General features: G+C 37.7%; 1 long non-coding RNA gene and 4 gene segments (V, D, J or C); 2 read left to right on the plus strand and 3 right to left on the minus strand.

Moving 5' to 3' along the window:
- Positions 1 to 6,009: 6,009 nt before the first annotated feature.
- Positions 6,010 to 7,629, minus strand: LOC141364157 (uncharacterized). Its single transcript, XR_012369812.1, has 2 exons — positions 7,372 to 7,629; positions 6,010 to 6,913 (listed from the first exon to the last, which is right to left on the minus strand). It is a non-coding gene; the product is annotated as an uncharacterized lncRNA (long non-coding RNA).
- Positions 7,630 to 8,435: 806 nt separating this feature from the next.
- LOC141364421 (Ig kappa-b4 chain C region-like) lies at positions 8,436 to 10,913 on the minus strand. The segment is given in 3 exon segments: positions 8,436 to 8,758; positions 10,419 to 10,470; positions 10,872 to 10,913. Coding segments are annotated over 3 exon segments (417 nt in total).
- A 105-nt stretch (positions 10,914 to 11,018) lies between these two features.
- LOC129433340 (Ig kappa chain V region 2717-like) lies at positions 11,019 to 11,473 on the plus strand. The segment is given in 2 exon segments: positions 11,019 to 11,067; positions 11,157 to 11,473. Coding segments are annotated over 2 exon segments (366 nt in total).
- Positions 11,474 to 19,694: 8,221 nt separating this feature from the next.
- Positions 19,695 to 20,170, plus strand: LOC129433370 (Ig kappa chain V region 2717-like). The segment is given in 2 exon segments: positions 19,695 to 19,743; positions 19,848 to 20,170. Coding segments are annotated over 2 exon segments (372 nt in total).
- Positions 20,171 to 20,878: 708 nt separating this feature from the next.
- Positions 20,879 to 21,489, minus strand: LOC129433530 (Ig kappa-b4 chain C region-like). The segment is given in 2 exon segments: positions 20,879 to 21,201; positions 21,486 to 21,489. Coding segments are annotated over 2 exon segments (327 nt in total).
- Positions 21,490 to 21,740: the final 251 nt, after the last annotated feature.

The following is a 21,740-nucleotide window of genomic DNA, read 5'->3' on the forward strand; positions in this document are numbered from 1 at the left end:
CTAGCATGAAGCTAGCATGATTAGCATGAAGCTAGCATGAAGTTTGCATGATTAGCATGAAGTTAGCATGATGCTAGCATGATTAACATGAAGCTAGCATGAAGCTAGCATGATTAGCATGAAGCTAGCATGAAGCTAGCATGATTAGCATGAAGCTAGCATGATTAGCATGAAGCTAGCATGAAGCTAGCATGAAGCTAGCATGATTAGCAGGAAGCTAGCATGAAGCTAACATTTATTGCATTGCTAGGGTACTAAGTTTGGTTGCTAGGGAGAAAATTGGCATCCCATAATGATCACACTTCAAGCCAGAAGTAAAACGGTCCAACCCCCGTGTCTCTATGATGTTCTGAAGCGGAGATATAAGGCTTTGTTTATTCCGTTGCTAGGGTACTAAGTTTGGTTGCTAGGGAGAAAATTGGCATCCCATAATGATTACACTTCAAGCCACAAGTAAAACGGTCCAACCCCTGTGTCTCTACGATGTTCAGATCCAGAGATATAAGGCTTTGTTTATTATGTTGCTAGGGTCTTCATATTTTGTTGCTAGGGGCGTGGCTTAATACCTCAATAAGAATCCCAAGAGACTGATTGGATGCCTGAGTAAAATGAGCCCACCCCTATGTCTCTATGACACTCTAGTGCAAAGATATCCATCTGGGCTTTTTATAATGGTAGTCTATGGGAGATGTTGCTAGGGTACCCAAAATTGTTGCTAGGGGCGTGGCTTAATAGCTCTGGGGTGATCCTAAGAGACTGATTGGATGCTTGAGTAAAATTAGCCCACCCCCATGTCTCTAAGACACTCTAAAGTGAAGATATTCCATCTGGGACGCTTTTATTCCCTTTTATGGGCATGTTTCCTGCCCCATTATAAGTCAATGGGAAATTTTGGGGGCCCCTTACACCCCAGGGGTACAGCTTACACCCCATTGTGAGGTATGTTCTTACACAGCCTGTCAGCCTCCTTAAATGTGGTAAGCCACAAGTTTCTACAAGTTTCTCACTCGCAGCTATGACCCGTCAAAGTTTGTCTCAATGTTAAGTCAATGGAAATTTTGGGGTGTTTCAGCGCCCCGTTTAGGAATTCGGAAGGTCCCATCAGTTAGAAAAGATATAGCAACTCGAGTCAGATCAGACCGAAGGTATGTCCAAAGTTTGATGGCTGTAGCTTGAAAGCTCTAGGACGAGTTAGAGTTAGAAATTTTGTCTCAGAAAACACGGAAGAATAATAATAATAATAACTAGATAGGTACATTTCCTGAAGAAAATGTGAGTGGTGCTTGCCGTGGCAAATTTCTGGGGACAGTATATGATCATACTTCCAGTCACAAGTAAAATGATCCAAACCCTGTTTCTCAATGATCTTCTGATGCGGAGATATAAGGCTTTGTTTATTTGGTTGCTAGGGTAGTGCATTTGGTTGATAGGGAAAAATTTGACTTCCAATAGTGATTACACTCCGGGTCACGAGTCAAACGGTCCAAACCCCATGTCTCTACAATGTTCTGATACGGAGATATAAGGCTTTGTTTACTCTGTTGCTAGGGTACTGTATTTGGTTGCTAGGGAAAAAATTGGCATCCCATAGTGATAACACTCTGAGTCACGAATCAAACGGTCCAACCCCCGTGTCTCTACGATGTTCTGATGCGGAGATATAAGGCTTTGTTTACTCTGTTGCTAGGGTACTGTATTTGGTTGCTAGGGAAAAATTGGCATCCCATAATGATTACACGCCGAGTCACGAGTCAAACGGTCCAACCCCCGTGTCTCTACGATGTTCTGATGCTGAGATATAAGGCTTTGTTTACTCTGTTGCTAGGGTACTGTATTTGGTTGCTAGGGAAAAAATGGCATCCCATAGTGATTACACGCCGAGTCACAAGTCAAACGGTCCAACCCCCGTGTCTCTACGATGTTCTGATGCGGAGATATAAGGCTTTGTTTACTCTGTTGCTAGGGTACTGTATTTGGTTGCTATGGAAAAAAATGGCATCCCATAGTGATTACACGCCGAGTCACGAGTCAAACGGTCCAACCCCCGTGTCTCTACAAAGTTTTGATGCAGAGATATAAGGCTTTGTTTACTCTGTTGCTAGGTTACTGTATTTGGTTGCTAGGGGAAAAAATGGCATCCCATAGTGATTAGACTCTGAGTCATGAGTCAAACGGTCCAACCCCCGTGTCTCTAGGATGTTCTGATGCGGAGATATAAGGTTTTGTTTACTCTGTTGCTAGGGTACTGTATTTGGTTGCTAGGGGAAAAAATGGCATCCCATAGTGATTACACGCCGAGTCACGAGTCAAACGGTCCAACCCCCGTGTCTCTACGATGTTCTGATGCGGAGATATAAGGTTTTGTTTACTCTGTTGCTAGGGTACTGTATTTGGTTGCTAGGGAAAAAAACGGCATCCCATAGTGATTACACGTCGAGTCACGAGTCAAACGGTCCAACCCCCGTGTCTCTACGATGTTCTGATGCGGAGATATAAGGCTTTGTTTACTCTGTTGCTAGGGTACTGTATTTGGTTGCTAGGGAAATAAACGGCATCCACTAGTGATTACACTCCGAGTCACGAGTCAAATGGTCCAACCCCCGTGACTCTACGATGTTCTGATGCGGAGATATAAGGCTTTGTTTACTCTGTTGCTAGGGTGCTGTATTTGGTTGCTAGGGACAAAATTGGCATCCACTAGTGATTACACTCCGAGTCACAAGTCAAACGGTCCAACCCCCGTGTTTCTACGATGTTCTGATGCGGAGATATAAGGCTTTGTTTATTCGGTTGCTAGGGTACTGTATTTGGTTGCTAGGGAAAAAATTGGCATCCACTAGTGATTACACTCCGAGTCACGAGTCAAACGGTCCAACCCCCGTGTTTCTACGATGTTCTGATGCGGAGATATAAGGCTTTGTTTACTCTGTTGCTAGGGTATTGTATTTGGTTGCTAGGGAAATAAACGGCATCCACTAGTGATTACACTCCGAGTCACGAGTCAAATGGTCCAACCCCCGTGTCTCTACGATGTTCTGATGCGGAGATATAAGGCTTTGTTTACTCTGTTGCTAGGGTGCTGTATTTGGTTGCTAGGGAAAAAATTGGCATCCCATAATGATTACAGTCCAAGTGACGAGTCAAACGGTCCAACCCCTGTGTCTCTACGATGTTCTGATGCGGAGATATAACTGTTTAAATTTTATGTTGCTAGGGTGCTCAAAAGTGGTTGCTAGGGGCGTGGCTTAATGCCTATGTAAGAATTCTGAGACTGATTGGATGCCTGAGTAAAATGAGCCCACCCCCATGTCTCTATGACACTGTGGTGCAAAGATATCCATCTAGGCATTTTATAATGGCAGTCTATGGGAGATGTTGCTAGGGTGCCCAAAATGGTTGCTAGGGGCGTGGCTTAATAGCTCTGGGACTATCCTGATAGACTGATTGAATGCCTGAGTAAAATGAGCCCACCCCCTTGTCTCTACGACAATGTAAAGCAAAGATATCCCATCTGGAACTTTTTTATTCCCTTATATGGGCATGTTTCCTGCCACATTATAAGTCAATGGGAAATTTCGGGTGCCTCTTACACCCCAGGGGTACAACTTACACCCCATTGTGATGTATGTTCTTACAGAGTCTACCACCCTCTTCAAGTGTTGTAACCCACATGTTTCTACAAAATCCTCGAGTGGAGCTATGACTGGTCAAAGTTGGGCGCAATGTTAAGTCAATGGGATTTTTCGGGTGGTTTTTCGCCCCCCTTTCGAAAATCCTGCACCCGATCCCTTAAAAAAGATATAGCACACCATTCCTCAATAAACCGGTCAATTTGGGCCCTCTTTTATGGGTCTACGACAAACCGTGTGGGACGAGTTACGCGCCGAAATTTTTGCGACATAAGAATAAAGATATAATAATAATATCCCTGAGGAATAGTAATAGTGATGCCTTGCATAAATGCAAGCACCACTAATAATAAAAAGTTTATGTACAATAACAGTATGTTGGCTTTCTCAAGCCAACATAATAATAAGTTTAAATAGGATTTCAATAAGTTGGCTTTCACAAGCCAACTTAATAAGTATGAGCAATAGTAATAGTGATGCTTTGCATAAATGCAAGCACCACTAACTAGATAGGTACATTTCCTGAAGAAAATGTGAAGTGGTGCTTGCCGTGGCAAAATTCTGGGTAACATATATGATTATACTCCAAGCCAAAAGTAAAACGATCCAACTCCCGTGTCTCTACAATGTTCTGATGCGGAGATATAAGGCTTTGTTTACTCTGTTGCTAGGGTACTATATTTGGTTGCTAGGGAAAAAATTGGCATCCCATAATGATTACACTCCGAGTCACGAGTCAAACGGTCCAACCCCCGTGTCTCTACGATGTTCTGATGCAGAGATATAAGGCTTTGTTTACTCTGTTGCTAGGGTACTGTATTTGGTTGCTAGGGAAAAAATTGGCATCCCATAATGATTACACTCTGAGTCACGAGTCAAACGGTCCAACCCCCGTGTCTCTACGATGTTCTGTTGGAGAGATATAAGGCTTTGTTTATTTGGTTGCTAGGGTACTGTATTTGGTTGCTAGGGAAAAAATTGGCATCCCATAATGATTACACTCCGAGTCACTAGTCAAACGGTCCAACCCCCGTGTCTCTACTATGTTCTGATGCTGAGATATAACTGTTTGAATTTTATGTTGCTAGGGTGCTTAAAAGTGGTTGCTAGGGGCGTGGCTTAATAGCTCTGGGACTATCCTGATAAAGTGATTGGATGTCTGAGTAAAATGAGCCCACCCCCATGTCTCTATGACATTGTAAAGCGAAGATATCCCATCTGGGCATTTTATAATGGCAGTCTATGGGAGATGTTGCTAGGGTGCTCAAAAGTGGTTGCTAGGGGCGTGGCTTAATAGCTCTGAAATGATCCTGAGAGACTGATTGGATGCCCGAGGAAAATGAGCCCACCCACTTATCTCTACGACACTGTAAAGCAAAGATATCCCATCTGGAACTGTTTTATTCCCTTATATGGGCGTGTTCCCTGCCCCATTATAAGTCAATGGGAAATTTCGGGGGCCTCTTACACCCCAGGGATACAACTTACACCCCATTGTGATATATGTTCTTACAGAGCCTACCACCCTCTTCAAATGTTGTAACCCACATGTTTCTACAAAATCCTTGAGCGGAGCTATGACCCGTCAAAGTTGGGCCCAATGTTAAGTCAATGGGATTTTTCGGGTGGTTTTTCGCCCCCCTTTCGGAAATCCTGCACCCGATCCCTTATAAAAGTCATAGCAGACGTGTCCTCAATAAGCCGGTCATTTTGAGCCCTGTTTCATTGGTCTACGACAAACCGTGTGGGACGAGTTACGCGCCGAAAAAGTGTCCAGATATAAGAATAATAAATAAAGATATAAATAATAAGTATGAGCAATTCACCTTATTCCGCCACGCCCCTTTTTAATTCTTCGCTCTTCCGCATTTTGTCAACCGACTTCCGCTGCTAATATGGCACAGTGTATTCGGTGGTTAGTTTGGTGGTTAGAAGATTGTTTGAAGTTCACTATAACTTTAGCGAAATGACAAATATCGCTACTGCTGTAAATGTTTTAAAATAGGAGCACGGTTAAAACTTCATACGACGCTCGGATAGTGTTATATTGTCCCAGCAATCGTCTCGTGGTTAGACGATATGAAGCGGCCGCGGCAAGTAACCTGGCATATTTAATTACATCGTCCTGTCAGGAGTTGATGGTGCAGCATTGAAAATTATTAAAAGTATGTCTACCAATATTTACACAGTGATTTCGTCTTTTTTTAAAGCAAATGTGCACCTTAGCCAGTCCAATAACTATTTCGTTTTTATGTGGTACCATGATAGAATTCATTTGCAAACTTGCCAACACTTATTCCTTCAAATCAGGACACTTAAATTCTTTTAAGTGGAATCTACAAAGCTCACATATGGTTTAAGAAATTCCTTACAGATAATATCTGATCACACTGTAAAGGTTTATATAACTGCATGGCAGGTTACATCTGATCACATAGTAAATGTTTAATATAACTGCATGACATGTAACAGCTGATCACATTGTAAAGGTTTAATATAAATGCACAACATCTGATCACATTGTAAAGGTTTAATATAATTGCACAACATCTGATCACATTGTAAAGGTTTAATATAAATGCACAACATCTGATCACACTGTAAATGTTTAATATCACTGCATGACATCTGATCACATATGAAGGTTTAATGTAACTTTACAACAGGTAAAGCAAGACCACCCTGCAATAAATTAAGACACAGCTTTATTAGAGTCATCAGGAGCTGATCCCAAGTGTTTATCTGGAAGCTGTTGGTGTATGTACTGATAAAGTGCTTGGCGACTGTGTAATGGATGCAATATCAACCCTCTGTAAAGCTAACCCAAAGATGGTTGTTTCTCAGCAGAGATTTATACATTTGTGCCAGCTCAACACATTGAAGCAGTTTCTCGGACAGGGTTTACAGGATTAGGATTTAATTATATTAGGACATTTTAGTTTTTACAAACAAACCCTACAAAAAAACAAGACTGGTGCGCATCTTGTGACAAAACAATGGCACTTATATATGTTGAGGTATGTCAGTAAAAGGTGTTTTTAAATTATTGTAGCTCAAATATGCATTTTAGCCTGGGACCAGGATAAGCCCTGTCTGGGAAACGGAAACTGCACCATTGTTCTCCCATATCAGATGTAGGTTGCTCAGGTTGAGTTGTGATTTTAAAGTGTAGTTGTGGTCAGAGACGGATGGATCCTCCCATTTTGTTTCTGCATCACAGTTTAGGAACATGTTGATTGTATCATCCTCACAGTTGTCCACTGCATCACTACACATCAATGCATCTGTGAAAACAATATAACCATAAACATTTTTATGTTAGTATTTAAAATAAACTTGCATCATGAGAATTAATATATAAATGGCACCCATACTTAAACATAACAGTGTGTAAGAGAGAGATGCAGTAAAAAGAGACAGTAACATTATACACACAACCTTTAACTTCAGTGTTAAATAATACGTTGTTTAATAGGTCATTATCAATATCTGAATGAGAAATGAACTGACATTCTAGCATCTGAAATCTCAGTAACATGTGGGAATCACGTGGGCTACTGTAAGAATGCAATGTACTATCTCGTTGTACTATCGTAAATATAAAAATATAGGTGGACAATTAAAACCATTCAAATAGTTGCATTATATAAACTAACGTTACTGATCTTAAGTGTATTTGTAGAACGGACTTCACAAATCTAACTTTAGGCGAACGAGCACAAAGTTAGCTAAGATAGCTTACCTGAAACTGGCCACCTTTTCAACACCCGGCGTGGTTTAAAGTTACCGGAACATCGTAGTCGAACCATTACTTGGGATAAGGGTGTTCCTCAGTTGGCTTAAAATTGGTAAGAAAGAAACATAAAGGCGCTCGAGTGAGCTTTTTAAGCTTAACGCGTCGCCTTCAGTCACTGCCTCAGCTGCTCATCATCTATGCGGCCGGAAGAACGTTGACAAAATGAGCGAAATGGCTCCGCCATTGTTGTCGTGAAAAATAAGGTGAATAGTAATAGTGATGCCTTGCATAAATGCAAGCACCACTAATAAGTATGAGGAATAGTAATAGTGATGCCTTGCATAAATGCAAGCACCACTAATAATAATAATAAGTTTAAATAGCATTTCAATAAGTTGGCTTTCACAAGCCAACTTAATAATAAGTTTAAATACAATATCAGTATGTTGGCTTTGTCAAGCCAACATAATAATAATAATATCCCTGAGGAATAGTAATAGTGATGCCTTGCATAAATGCAAGCACCACTAATAAGTTTAAATACAATATCAGTATGTTGGCTTTGTCAAGCCAACATAATAATATCCCTGAGGAATAGTAATAGTGATGCCTTGCATAAATGCAAGCACCACTAATAATATCCCTGAGGAATAGTAATAGTGATGCTTTGCATAAATGCAAGCACCACTAATAATAATAATAATAAGCTTAGATCGAAGAACAGTATGTTGGCTTTGTCAAGCCAACATAACTAAACACACCAATCACTTCATGTTCAAGGTTCCTCATTTCATTTGATTGACAGTTATGTAAATTCACTTCATCTGCAGGTGTTTTCATGCTTCATTGAGTCAGGTTTATTTATAAAATGTGAGCTTTCATATTCAAAACAGACAAAATGAGTCAAAAACATAATGATACAATCTGATTTTATTTGATGAATTGTCACACAATCATGAGTGAATGAATAAAGCAGACATAGACTTGTGTTGTTTGTGAAAAGAGATGAGAGAGAGAAACACAGTTAGTCTGTTAGTCTTGATGTGAGACAGAGGAGAGAGTGAGTGGATCTACTGTGAACACTGATCTCTCCTCAATTCTCCAGTGACTTTATCACGCTGGTCTTTCTGTGTGAGCTCACAGCTGACTGAGATCACTGAGCTCCACTCCTGCTCAGAGAGAGTCAGACTGCTGCTCCAGCTGTACAGACCGTCCTTCTCCAGGAGAGCAACACTGCTGTACTGAGACCTGCTGCTGATCCCGTCCACCTTCCAGTTCAGACTCCAGTCTGAGGGGAAGCCCTTGTTGGCCACACACATTAGTGTTGCTGTTTGCTTTGTGGAAATCTCTTCACTGGACGGCGGCAGGACGCTCACTTTAGGGGGACTGTTACCTGACAATCACATCAATAATCATTAACTCACACAAGAAAGATAAAATAACTTCACTCTCTCTGCGTTAAACATTAAGTAAGGAATAATTGACGACGGGCCATTGAATTATAAGAAAATAATGCACACCCGCGGTTTTAATAATTTGAGTCAATTATTCCTCTTATACCACGGTTACCACAAACATTGCTCTGGTGCCTATTTTTTAGACATTTAAAAGGTTAGGTGTGCGGTTTACAGAAAAATAATCAACACCTATGGAACATTTCTCAGCCAATCAGAATAAAACATTCAACAGGCCCGTGGTATAAAGATCATAATAATAAATGAAGTTTAGATCTCCTAAAGAATTTTGAGTTTTTTTAATCATATAGCTGCATTAAATGGCAAATATCACTTTTGTCATGTTCATCTGAAGGCTTTGAATCACTGAAATACTGTTTGTTATGCTGCATTCCAGGCAGGTTTTTGAGCCCGTGAATTATGACTTCAAAACCACGACTTACGACTCTGAACTGGGAGTATGAGTTCCAGGCAGCCTGTAACTCGTGTTTTTACAACCTTCTACCTGTGAAAGTGCAACGGCAGTCAAACCCGTGAACTCGTACTTGATCGATGTACTCCCAGTTCAGAGTCGTGAGTCGTGGTTTTGAAGTCGTGATTTACGGGTTACAGGTTGCCTGTACCGCAGCATTACTTCAATGAAAATATAAATTAAAAAATATAGAGGCTGTTTCATGGACAGGGTTTATATAAATAAAGGATTAGGGCTTAATTAAATAAACACACTTTATACCTCATAATAAACTTTACTGGCATGCACCTTGAGACAAAACAATGGCACTGATATGTTAAGATATTTCAATGAAACTGTTTTCAGTCAAAACAGCTCAAACATACATTTTAGCATGGGACAAAACTTAAACTTTGTCGGGGAAACTGACCCATATTCATTATTGGGAAAGAAAATATTAAGAAAAGTGACAGTGAGTTAAAGTCCTCATAGTTTTTGTGTAATAATGTGTATACATATTATAAATAATATAAATAAATAATATTCAAATAATATTTTTTTAAAGAATAAAAGTTTAGCATGCACTTAAAAATCATTTGTGACATTAAGTCTTGCACCTTATAAGGCTTTTTAACTTGAATGTTAGTCTAAATTAAATTCTAGTAAATATGAAATCAATCACATTACAAACAAACAGCCGAATAATCTGTTTTAAACAACAAACATTTTTTAAACAACTGCAGTCTAAAAAATCTAACTTACTGTTTACCAAATGCTATAACAAAATATTTTTGTAACTCATTTAGTTTTAACTACACAGCGAATATAAATAAAACGGAGCTGCACTTTGTTAACGATAGTGTGAGCATAAAGAAAATAAGACTAAATGTTGAGTTCATATAAATGTAAATATTGAAAATCATTTTGAGTTTGAGAAAATCCACAAACTTCAAGTATCTATATGTACAAATGATTAAACACAAAAAAATATTAGTCAACATTTCTGGGTGCCCTTGTATACACAAAATCTTTCTAATACAAATAAATATGATATAAAGTACTTCCCATCTATTATTTCACACCTGATGTATATATTTAAGAAAACAATGATCTACTGTATTAAAAATATTATTGTATTATTTACTTACTGCCAACATCCAGTCTAGTGCCGCTGCCGAAAGTCCACCACAGTGATACAAACTAATAGAGCGACTGTACAAAAACCTCTACACACTTGACTGAACACAAACTACAGCAGAATATACAACACTAACATCACACAACACACACAAATATTGTCAAAATCTCTGAATGATTTAGGGTTAAGAATGCTAAGCACAAAACTATTATAAAATCTTTTTATGTTTGTTATCAATGTATTTTCTCCAGTTTTCTCTCTGTATCATTTACTTCTCATTTATTTACTTGTGTTGTGTGAACACTGCATACACAGCTTTACAGATAAATGTTGAATATTGCAGAATATTTTGGACATTTTTTTTACTTTTATTCAAAACGTTATATTTATTTAATATTTTATTATTATTAATATTTTCAGCATGCAAGTATACATTGAATAATGATAGTGTAGTAGTCTGTACGAGCAGAAGTTTCCTGTCATCTTCTTCGCATTGTGTTGTCATGCTTCAGTGATGTGTGAGTGTTTATAGTGCTGTGAGTTTAACACTTCATGACTGAGATCAGAACAGAACAGAATCTTCATCATCACACAAACCAAAAGAACAACAATGACTTTCATCATCATCTTCATCTGGACACTCACAGTCTTTACTCAAGGTTTGTGTTGTAACATTTTTATCATCATCATTAATTCATTGAAGAGTGAAATATTTTGTCTTATATTTCATTCTTGTTGTGTCTTTCAGTGTGTAGAGGACAGTACACTGTTACTCAGAGTCCATCAATAACAGTTCAAACAGGACAACAAGTTCAAATAAACTGTAAAGTCAGCAGTGCAGTGTATAATGATATTTACTTAGCCTGGTACTTACAGAAACCTGGAGAAGCTCCTAAACTCCTCATATATGCTGCAACAAGCCTCCAGTCAGGAACTCCATCAAGATTCAGTGGCAGCGGATCAAACACAGATTTCACTTTGACCATCAGTGGAGTTCAGACTGAAGATTCAGGAGATTATTACTGTCATGGTTTACAATATCCTAGCTGGGTGTTGACACAGTGATAAAGAGTGATACAAAAACCTCTTTCAGTCAGACTCACAGTGACTGAACTCAAACACCTGACAGATACTGCAGATGATGATGGTCATAATTTATTTAACTTACAGCTGATTTATTTTGTATTATAGTACATTTAAATAACAACATTACAGATAATTATACATTTAATATGTATATATTTTTTATAGTTATAAATCATATCATTAATTTATCTATCAATTTCTGCTGTGTTAAAGCAGCTTCAACATGGATTAATTTTATTATTATTGTACTACAGTTTAATATTACAATATTTTAATTGATGATAATCACTCATATAAAGAAATGTCAGTAAGTATAATTGACCACATTTGCTTAAACCCTCATAATGGGATTATAATGGGATTTTGGAAATATTGTGATTATACTTCATGTGTAAGATTAAAAATGTAGGAATTATTACTCAGTCACAACCCCCATTTCCGTCCTGTATCATCTGCATTCCTGTGCTCACTGATAGTAATCAAAGACAGCTTCAGATGATCATACAACACAATAACACACAACACTGATCAGAGGAAACACACAAAGTTCATCAGTACTTATGATGATAAATATAATTTTTTTTAACAACCATTCATCCAAACTGCTTCTGCATATTGATGCCACACGGAGTGCAGGAGCTTAAAATTATTTTACCATATGATCAGATTTTAGGTTTAATATCAAACTCATTTATTCTTTATTTGCTTTAAACCCCCCATTAAATAATGAAGCTGTTAAGAGCACAACATACACAGACGTCTTGACATCAAATGATAATATATTAAGAGAGGAAATTAGTTTTCTTTTGTTCTTGTAATTCAGTAGAAAGCAGTACGACAGCAGATCTGATGATCTTTGAATAATTATGACCCAACAGGTGATGTTTGCAATGACAACATTTCTTCAATGAGTTCAGTGTTCATACCAATGACGAGAACAAAACTTCATACTTTATGAATTGTCTAGCACAATCCATTAGGAAACTATTCATTGTTTATGAGAATTATAAAATGGTATGCAAATAACTTCATAACTGACTAATGCCTTCATTTAAGAGAAGTGAAACTGGTTTGTTTCAGTTCAGATGATTTAACAATCAAACAGTGACACTGGGAGTGTGAAGTGAAAATCATATTTACATTGTCAAGCAAAAATCCACCACAACGCCCATATTTATGAAAAGAGCCTTTGAGAGTCTTTGAAACGTTGTCAATTGAAGCAGGGTGTTCATGCCAGGTGCAAGTTTATATGACTTATTTTTGACCCTAAAGAAAAACAGAATATTTGATCTTATTGTCACTTGATGCGGTGGACGCAGTGTTCTTCAACCCTGGTCCTGGAGGACCCCCTTCCAGAAAGTTTTAGATGTAGCCTTATTTAAAACACCTAAACCAACTCATTAGCCTCCTTCCAGAATGTCTCCCTAACAAGCTGATAAGTTAAAACAGGTGTGTTGATTAAGGAGACATCTAAAACATTCTGGAAGGGGGTCCTCCAGGACCAGGGTTGAAGAACACTGCGGTGGAGGATGAATGAAACATTCGATGGATGAATATAATCAACAAATAAACTTTAATTATAAACTGTCAGGACCCGTCTGAAATCATGTGTTTTATTACATCTAGTCTTTGTGTTCGGGGTCCTGGCAGTACCATGTTCTATGTGGGAAATGCGTGGTTTTAGTATTGAATTATTCTGACCACGCATTTCCCGGGTCTGGTCACTTTTTACCCGCTCCCTTACTTGTCATTGATTTCAGCTGTGTCCCTCATTAGTTCTCCCTATTTATTGTCCTTGTGTTTGATGTTCTGTGCGTGTTCATCTTGTTACTATCCTTGTTGTGTTCATAAGTCGTGCATATGTGAGTATTAAGAGTGTTTAGTCTAGTTTGTTATTTGTAGTTTATTGTTGGTTTATGTTTAGTGTTATGTTATGTTAGTTTAGTGTTGCGTTATCCTATCTTGTTTTGCCCCCTCGTGGGTTTTGTTTTCCCTGTTTGTTTAATAAATTATTCATTTTAGTTCTGTCTGCATTTGGGTTCGTTCTTTGTTATAAATCCTTACATAAACCTATAACAGGGTTGCCAACTTTGGTGATTTGTCTGGAGTGAGATTTCTCCCGAAACATGCGCTTGTAGCGGCCTACTGGAAATTTTGGCCGGTGGACACCACAAGCCTCTTAACATCTAAACCTACACCGACTACATTCATTTCCAAATGTTTGATGTTTTTGTTTTGATAAGTTTCTTTGTGTTTCTGGCAAGTTTCTTTTTGTTTTGATAAGTTTCTTTTTGTTAAATGTTACTTTGACTATTTGATTTATTATGTGATTGTTATGACCAGGGCTTTGCCGAAAGAGAGCTGCAAGTTCATCAAGCTCCCCTGAATAAGTATGGTTGATTAACTAAGGTCATAATCTCTGAGGTTAATGCATCCGTGAGGACTATACATGGCATTGTTTGTTTGCATAAAACACGGTGAATAAAACAATGCATGGTGCTTATATTCAGGAAATTACTATATATTGGGCCCTTAGAATGGTCCATCAGCCTCCTGTCTGTCATAAGAATTTTGCTTTGGCTAATATTCACATGTTTATAATCTAGGTCAGGTGTAACAAATAATCATCTTTGAGCTTACCTGCTTTAAGATATAATGCAAGGCTGCATTTTAAACTTCTCACATTTGATTTACTGTCTGTTAATGAAGAAGTAATTTTAGTAAAAGTTGTTCAGGAAATCTAAATTCCATAATAAACCTTAAACTTACTTCAATAGAAGAGCTCAACACTAAGATTTTTTGGCAAAAAAAGCAATTTATTTAAAATTAAATATGGATTAATATGGATCTTTTTTTTTACAAAATTACAGAAGTTACAAGTGAGTTCTTCTTTTGTTTATGACTTCAAAATGGATAGTGTTTATTAGGCAGGCTTTAGACAGAATGCAATAAAATGTTTACATTCGGTTAAGACATAATCAGTTGTTTACCATGATACTCATTAAGACAGCTACATTCACAAATGTTATCTGAATTTGTCCGTTTAAGCCAAAAGACGAACATGGGCTTATTTAAGCGTTGTGCCGCGCACGATGCATCGGATTTACAAGTTCAAGGCTGTGAATCTAATCATTAAACAGCTGTATAATAGTCAGTGTTTAATTACTTACATCTTTCTTGCACTTTCACTCTGAGGAATCGCGCAGCTGTCCTCCTTTGAGTTGCACCTCTGTCTGTGATTTGATTCGTCATTTGGGAGTCAATTTGACGGTTTCTTACTTTCTGGGGCGCAGACCTGTTGGCTTGTGACATCATACGACCGCGAGATCGATTTAAATGCATACTGAGTCATTTACTGTTGAATCGGTCTCGCGGTGCTGAGACGTCACATGCAGATCGGTCTGCGTGGCTGCGCAAGAAGCTAAACGAGTGAAAAAAAAACAGCAGAGAAGAATGTCTATTTAGCGTGAGATTTCTTTTTTGAGCGTGAGAGCGTGAGATTGAGGCTGAATGCGTGAGTCTCACGCCAGATGCGTGAAAGTTGGCAACCCTGCAATAAACAGTAAATCCAAACACACACGTAACATTTGACAACGGACAACAATGTGGAGAACAGACAGCGTATATATAGACATGATAATGATGACTGATGGGAGGTGAGGACAAACACAAACACAGTACAGGTGAGGGAGTGAAGAGGATGATGAGAAAAGTAGTCCAAATAGATAATAAACAAAGAAACATGCAGGCAGACAGACAGACTGGGACTGTAACTGTCAAGGGGTGACTGAAAACGAACCCAAGCCTAGACAGATTGGAAAAACAATGACAACTTTATTATAACAAAACAGAAAAACAAATAAAAAAACACATAAAACAAGATATCAAACACGTTCGCTGACCGCTGTGCTGCCAATCATGCAGCCATTTGTTTAGTCTGTGCATCTTGGAACAAGGCCCTGAATGAGCTGAATTGCAACCTTCATCCTCTGGAAACAATCACTTCAAAGACAAAGAGTGCTCTGAAGGAGATCGAGAAATCAATGGGAATTACTGGGAAAATTAAGGATTTGGGCCAACATTGTGGTTCAAATAAATAAGATAAGGTACATGGATGGCAAGGGTGACCCTCGTGGCTTTAAGGTCTTTCTGGATCACAACAATCTCCCTCTCGGCCTCATCGCATGCTACAGAGGTAATAGACTGCACATTCTTTTCCATATATGTGGAATATTGTCAAGTCATCATGCCACACTAAAGTCATATCTCTGTGGAGGAACATCATGTGGAGGCCTGCATGCTAGCATACTTAAAGACTTCAACTCTACAGCTGGACAAGTTGAAATGCAAGTTCTGGGTTTGCTTGGTAAATTTCTGACTGGACCCTAGATGACCAAATTCTACACTGGTGCAGATGACCAAACTGAGTACATTAAATGTATTAAAATTATCAAAGACACTGTGCAGAACCTGAAAGATCAACTACGCTTACCTGCTGAATTCCTGACTTGCACAACAGACCTCTTTGGAAATCAGTTGAATGCTTCAGACAAAATCCTTGTGAAATTGCATCAACCACCAAAAGACAAAGTCATGTTCACTCAAATGATGGAAAGCTGTCTGAGATTCAGTACTTGAAAAACAGTATCTACTTGGAGAGTGACGGAGAAAGTAAAACAAGAGACAGCCTCGGCAAGATCACATAACATGGATGCTGAAGAGCTGATGGGGATGTTTAGTGCGCTGAAGAAGAAAGCTCCAAATGCTACCATCTGCTACTTGTCCTGTAAAATGTGAGAACGGCAAAACAACACTGTGGACTATTTGGACAGTTTAGACAAGGAAAAACAAGAGCTAGTCATCAGGAAAGCAGTGAAGTTGGGGGTCATACAAAGAAGAAAGAGGAGGAAGAAGCAAGGTGAGCTACAGGAGGAATTGCACAAACGTCAAGCCACAAAAGAAAGGAAGAAAAGTGAACAAGAATGGAAAGTGTTAGAGAAAAACTTTGAAGAATTAAATGTAGACAAGATCGAGGAAGCATTTCTAGAACTCCCAAAAGAAAAAAAAATGAGCTTGATCAAGGAGTTGTTGTGTGGTAGAGGGGTGGGCATTTATATGTCATGCGTGGGATTTGGGTGCCGGCAGGGTAATTTGTTAATGGGAAAACTCAAAACTGAAAAAAAGAAATTGACTGTTGGCCATGAGTGGAGAGGGGTATGAATTTGATGTACATGACACTGATGTGTCCATCTATGCGATAGCAGCAGATGTCATCTTGGATGACTTGGTTGTACAATAGCCTGTTATCAACTCCAGTATATTTGTCATATCGATCATTCATTGCTATGAAAAAATAAGTATGAATGTATATTTGCATTTTAATGGTGTATAAAAATGAATTCATAAAGTTGTCTTTGCTTGTATTGTGGGAATTTTTTATGAATATGAAAGAACGCTTATTAATTAGTTATTTTTAATTGTTTTCGGTGAGGTCTGATGTCCATTCCAATTAAAACAGTAAATGTTCATGATTTCATTTGAAAGAACTATTAAAATTGTACCGTCTGTTAAAATTTCATTGCAAATATTTGATGAAATGAGAAAGTTACAAGAAAAAACATGTGAATAAATAGCTTTCATTGACATCTATATATAAATTTTCCTTTTCATTTCAAATATTAAAATTATCATAACTTTCTCAATCCTCAACAGATTTTTACAATCCATATATCTTTGTAAAGGGAAATGTCTGCTTTGTCTAGTCAAATTTTAAGCTTTGGGGTTTGAAAATTTTGTCATCATACCTATTCACATCATTCCCACAGCTGCTCTGTTGCTGATGACGGCCAAGATTTCTCGTTTCTCAAACTGAGAGCTGCATCCTCGCATTTGCAGGCTGCATACGTCAAAAAGACTGTCTTATTTCAGAAAATTATCAACTATAAAGTTTTCTATTATACTTAATTATTAGTAAATTGTTGTAATATGCGTATGACCTCCGAATGCAATGCCCAGTTAACTGAAATAAACCAGGCTTGGTGACGTATCCAGCCATATGCAACCTCCAGAGGATGCAGCCTTCTGTTTGAGAAACGGCCGATGTTTGGATTTTGGGACAGAGAAAACTGTTTTGAGGGTTCACAAACTGTTCACACTACACAGTACTCACACTACATTTTTTGGGAACTAACAGTACTTGAACTTAAGTATGATTTACTCTTTCCACCCCTGGTGGCCATTCAGCCAGAAAAAGGCAAAAAGAAGAAAAGTTGTCCATTCAAGCAGGGTGCAATTTTGTATTTTCTGACCCTAAAGAAAAGAAGATTTAATCTTAAATTCATCCGTTTTGGCTCATTCAATTAAAGCTCCACTGTGTAGTTTTTTGAGTTAATTCTTAGCAAAAAGCCATGTGTTCTTTCAAAAGTATGTGCTCATTCATGTGTAATTACTACCACAAACTAATCAAAGTATTCTCATAAGTGTAGAATCTGCTATTTAAAATACATACGGGCGAGTCGCTCGACTGGCTGAATCGATGTTGTGCCTCCATCTTTGAAATACATTAGCTGATGAGGGACATTCCTGAAATTCAAGCTCCGCCTTTCCCACTTTCAGACTACACTCACGCTGACAATTATTCTTAGTTAATTGTAAATTGATGTAATATGTTTATGACTTGCGAATGTAATGCTAAGCATGGTTATGCATAACACTTGTTAGTGTAAACGAGCATTTGGTTTAATGTGTTTGAACAGTCACACGCCGTCTCTCCGCCCATTTATGTAATCTGAGGTACTGAGATTTACATCTTTTCCGATCTCTAGCACGAACACACGGTTTACAGCGCTATTTTTAGCCTTTCATTGATAAAACTAACACGGCTGATCTGCGTGTCTTTCGTAGTTTCATTTAACAAGCATGTGATCTCAGTAATCTGGAAAGAAGCGGTCGAAAGTGGACAAAAGAGATGGATTTAAATACCAAGTGTAAACGTGATGTGTCTCTCTCGTCCACTTGTGATCCGATCGATGAAAACACATCTTAAAGTGTAACAGCCCCTTGAATATTTTTCCTTGCGTCGATGAGTGTGTAGCTACATTTATTGTTGCATTTTGTATGTTATTTAAAGCGGACATATCATGAAAATCTGACTTTTTCCACGTTCATCATAAATCTGTGTGCTGTGACGGATCACAGGCAAAGGACATTGCAAATTGTTCATTATTTTTCATTGCTTTTGCTTTGTACTTGAAGCCATGTTAACCTTGGCATAGCACAGCCACCGTACGAGTTAAAACGTGCTCCAAATGGGGGGGCTAGAAAGTAATATTCAGTTGGTTGTCATATAGACTTTCACCGCTAGATGGGAGTAGAAACTACAAAGTGGAGCTTTATGAACTTGACAGGTGGATATTTCAAGAGATAAAGGAAGATTTCTCTGTGAAGTCAGCGGATGTCTGGTATGTTCGGTTGTGGCTAAAGAGCTCATCTTTAATTATCACTATGAGATGCATGCAGTTATACAATAAATACACATAATAAGTCCACCAGACAATTTTGGACGGATACAGAAAATGATACGATGCAGTTGCACCTGGCCATCTACCTGATCAAAAATGAAAGACTCGACAACCTTCTTCATATCCTCCATTCTCCAGTTCTGAAGCTCACGTGCTCATTGCAGACACTTTTGGCAGTGAAGAGAGATCATCATTCTGTCAATGGACAGACAAATGAGTTTCATATAGATGAAAAATGCATAATGGACAAAAAATCTATTACTGAAAGTAAATCACAGTAATACACACAATTAAAATAAATCTCAAAACTTTGTCATGATCATTGTGCACAGATCTGAAATGTTACTCTCTATATCATCATGTTCCAGTCAATCTTTATCTACTTAAAATTATTCTTCTGTTCTTCTATGATCATAATAAACAAAAACTGCAGCTTTACACAAATTGTTTTAAAAATGTGATCTGTTCAATGAATTTTACTCTGTTTACTACATTATATTTATTATTGGCTGTATAATAGTTTAATAGCACAAGTTGCTTAAAATCCTGCCCACTTCTTTGCATTGTGTTGTCATGCTTCAGTGATGTGTGAGTGTTTATAGTGCTGTGAGTTTAACACTTCATGACTGAGATCAGAACAGAACAGAATCTTCATCATCACACAAAACAAAAGAACAACAATGACTTTCATCATCATCTTCATCTGGACACTCACAGTCTTTACTCAAGGTTTGTGTTGTAACATTTTTATCATCATCATTAATTCATTGAAGAGTGAAATATTGATTTGTTTCAGTGTCGTCTTATATTTCATTTTTTGTTGTTTCTTTCAGTGTGTAGAGGACAGTACACTCTTACTCAGAGTCCATCAATAACAGTTCAACCAGGACAACAAGTTCAAATAAACTGTAAAGTTAGCAGTGCAGTGTATAATGGTAATTTTTTAGCCTGGTACTTACAGAAACCTGGAGAAGCTCCTAAACTCCTTATATATGCTGCAACAAGCCATCAGTCAGGAACTCCATCAAGATTCAGTGGCAGCGGATCAAACACAGATTTCACTTTGACCATCAGTGGAGTTCAGACTGAAGATTCAGGAGATTATTACTGTCAGAGTGCTCACTATACCGGCAGTAGCTGGGTGTTGACACAGTGATAAAGAGTGATACAAAAACCTCTGACAGTCAGACTGCACTCATACACCTGACAGATGATGATGCTGATAGTTTATTTCACTTACTATTGATTTATTTTCTATTATAGTATATTTTAATAACAACTTTATAGATAACTATTCATTTAATTGATTATTTATTAATTTATTTTTAATAGTTGTAAATCTTATCATTAATTAATTGCCATTGGTTTTTTAAATGCAACTTCACAATGGGTGATTTTTATAATATTTTTGAATACAGTTTAATTCACAATATTTTAACTGATGATCATCACTCAAATAAAAAGAAACATCAGTCAGTATCATTTAGTCAACAGCTATCGCAGATACTGAAGGAGTCACATGAGAATAACTATCAAACTAAACACATCAAACACTTTATGTTAAAGGTTCTTCATTTCATTTGACTGACAGTTATGTAAATGTACTTCATCTGCAGGTGTTTTCATGCTTCATTGAGTCAGGTTTATTTATAAAATGTGAGCTTTTATATTCAAAACAGACAAAATGAGTCAAAGCCATAAAGATACAATTTGATTTTATTTGATGAATTGTCACACAATCGTGAGTGAATGAATAAAGCAGACATAGACTTGTGTTGTTTGTGAAAAGAGATGTGAGATGAGAGAGATAAAACACAGTTAGTCTGTTAGTCTTGATGTGAGACAGAGGAGAGAGTGAGTGGATCTACTGTGAACACTGATCTCTCCTCAATTCTCCAGTGACTTTATCACGCTGGTCTTTCTGTGTGAGCTCACAGCTGACTGAGATCACTGAGCTCCACTCCTGCTCAGAGAGAGTCAGACTGCTGCTCCAGCTGTACAGACCGTCCTTCTCCAGGAGAGCAACACTGCTGTACTGAGACCTGCTGCTGATCCCGTCCACCTTCCAGTTCAGACTCCAGTCTGAGGGGAAGCCCTTGTTGGCCACACACATCAGTGTTGCTGCTTGCTTTGTGGAAATCTCTTCACTGGACGGCGGCAGGACGCTCACTTTAGGGGGACTGTTGGCTGACAATCACATCAATAATCAATAACTCACACAAGAATCTGTGTTATACATAAAATATCTTGATAATAAATAATAACTATTTGGTTCTCCTGAATAATTTTAAGGTTATTTGATCATATGGCTGAATTATACGGCTAATATCATTTTTCTCTTTTAAAGTGAAAGTTCATATTCACATTATGGCGTTAAGTATTTTATTTCATTGAAATACTGTTTGTCAGGTGGAAAATTATTGGTTATTGTAAAAACAATAATGATAACATTTTATTTTACAGTGCCTTACACATGTAATTCTTACAGTAAATTATGCATAATTACATTCAACTAACCCTAAACCAAACCCCAATCCTGTACTAAGTAAATGTTGTTAATCATTATTACTCAGTACTTAAATGTATAATTACACTGTAACAGTGACACAGTAAAATAAAGTAAAATTGTACAAATAACAGCAGTTATAACATATTTACAGTTTAATTATAATATGTAATATGTAAATAATATAAATATATAAAATCTAAATAATGTAAACATGTTG

This window comes from Misgurnus anguillicaudatus, chromosome 6 (genome assembly GCF_027580225.2).
Source record: "Misgurnus anguillicaudatus chromosome 6, ASM2758022v2, whole genome shotgun sequence".
Classification (NCBI taxonomy): Eukaryota; Metazoa; Chordata; class Actinopteri; order Cypriniformes; family Cobitidae; genus Misgurnus; species Misgurnus anguillicaudatus.